At 71.9% G+C, this 647-nt stretch overlaps 1 protein-coding gene across 1 annotated transcript in view; it reads left to right on the top strand.

Annotated features, from left to right (window-relative positions):
• MOGS (mannosyl-oligosaccharide glucosidase) overlaps positions 1 to 647 on the top strand; it is a 2,827-nt gene that overhangs the window by 220 nt on the left and 1,960 nt on the right. The window contains exon 2 of the mRNA XM_025191922.1: positions 7 to 647. This exon is cut by the window's right edge and continues 1,960 nt beyond it. Within this exon, the coding sequence (XP_025047707.1) occupies positions 7 to 647 (641 nt within the window). The remainder of the gene's footprint in view (positions 1 to 6) is intronic.

Here is a 647-nt window from a genome sequence, read left to right as displayed (position 1 = left end):
GCCCCTGGGCTGCCTCGTTCCCTCGCAGCTATAACTACCTGCAGGCCACGAGCCCGGGGCTGCACCGCGTGGCCGACGTGGTGAAGAGCAGCCTGAGCAGCCGGTTTGTGCACGCGCCGCCGAGCGGCCCCCGGCAACGCTACTTCGGGCTGGACACCTACCGGGGGCCGCCGAGGGACCCAGCCGAGCCGCCCCGCACCCAGCTGCTGGTGCACCAGGTGACGCTGCACCTGCCCTGCAAGCTGGAGGTGCTCTTCGAGTCGGGCAGCGTGACGGAGGCGGAGCGCCCCAGCCCACTGGCCGGCGCCACCCTGAGCCGGGAGCTGGCCGAGCACGCGAGCGCCTTCGAGCAGCGTTTCGAGGAGACCTTTGGGCTGGCTCGCAAGGGCTTCTCAGCCGCAGAGCAGGCCTTCGCCTGGGCTGCGCTCAGCAATGCGCTGGGCGGGCTGGGCTACTTCCACGGGCGGTCGCTGGTGCGGGCGCCGCAGGGCGAGGAGCCACTGCTCTACCCCGAGAGGCCGCTCTTCACGGCCGTGCCCTCCCGCTCCTTCTTCCCCCGCGGCTTCCTGTGGGATGAGGGCTTCCACCAGCTGCTGCTGGCACGCTGGGACCCAGCGCTGAGCCGTGAGGTGCTGGCCCCCTGGTTG

This window comes from Alligator sinensis, unplaced genomic scaffold, assembly GCF_000455745.1.
Source record: "Alligator sinensis unplaced genomic scaffold, ASM45574v1 scaffold1334_1, whole genome shotgun sequence".
NCBI lineage: Eukaryota > Metazoa > Chordata > Crocodylia > Alligatoridae > Alligator > Alligator sinensis.
This window is presented reverse-complemented; position numbering and strand designations above follow the sequence as displayed.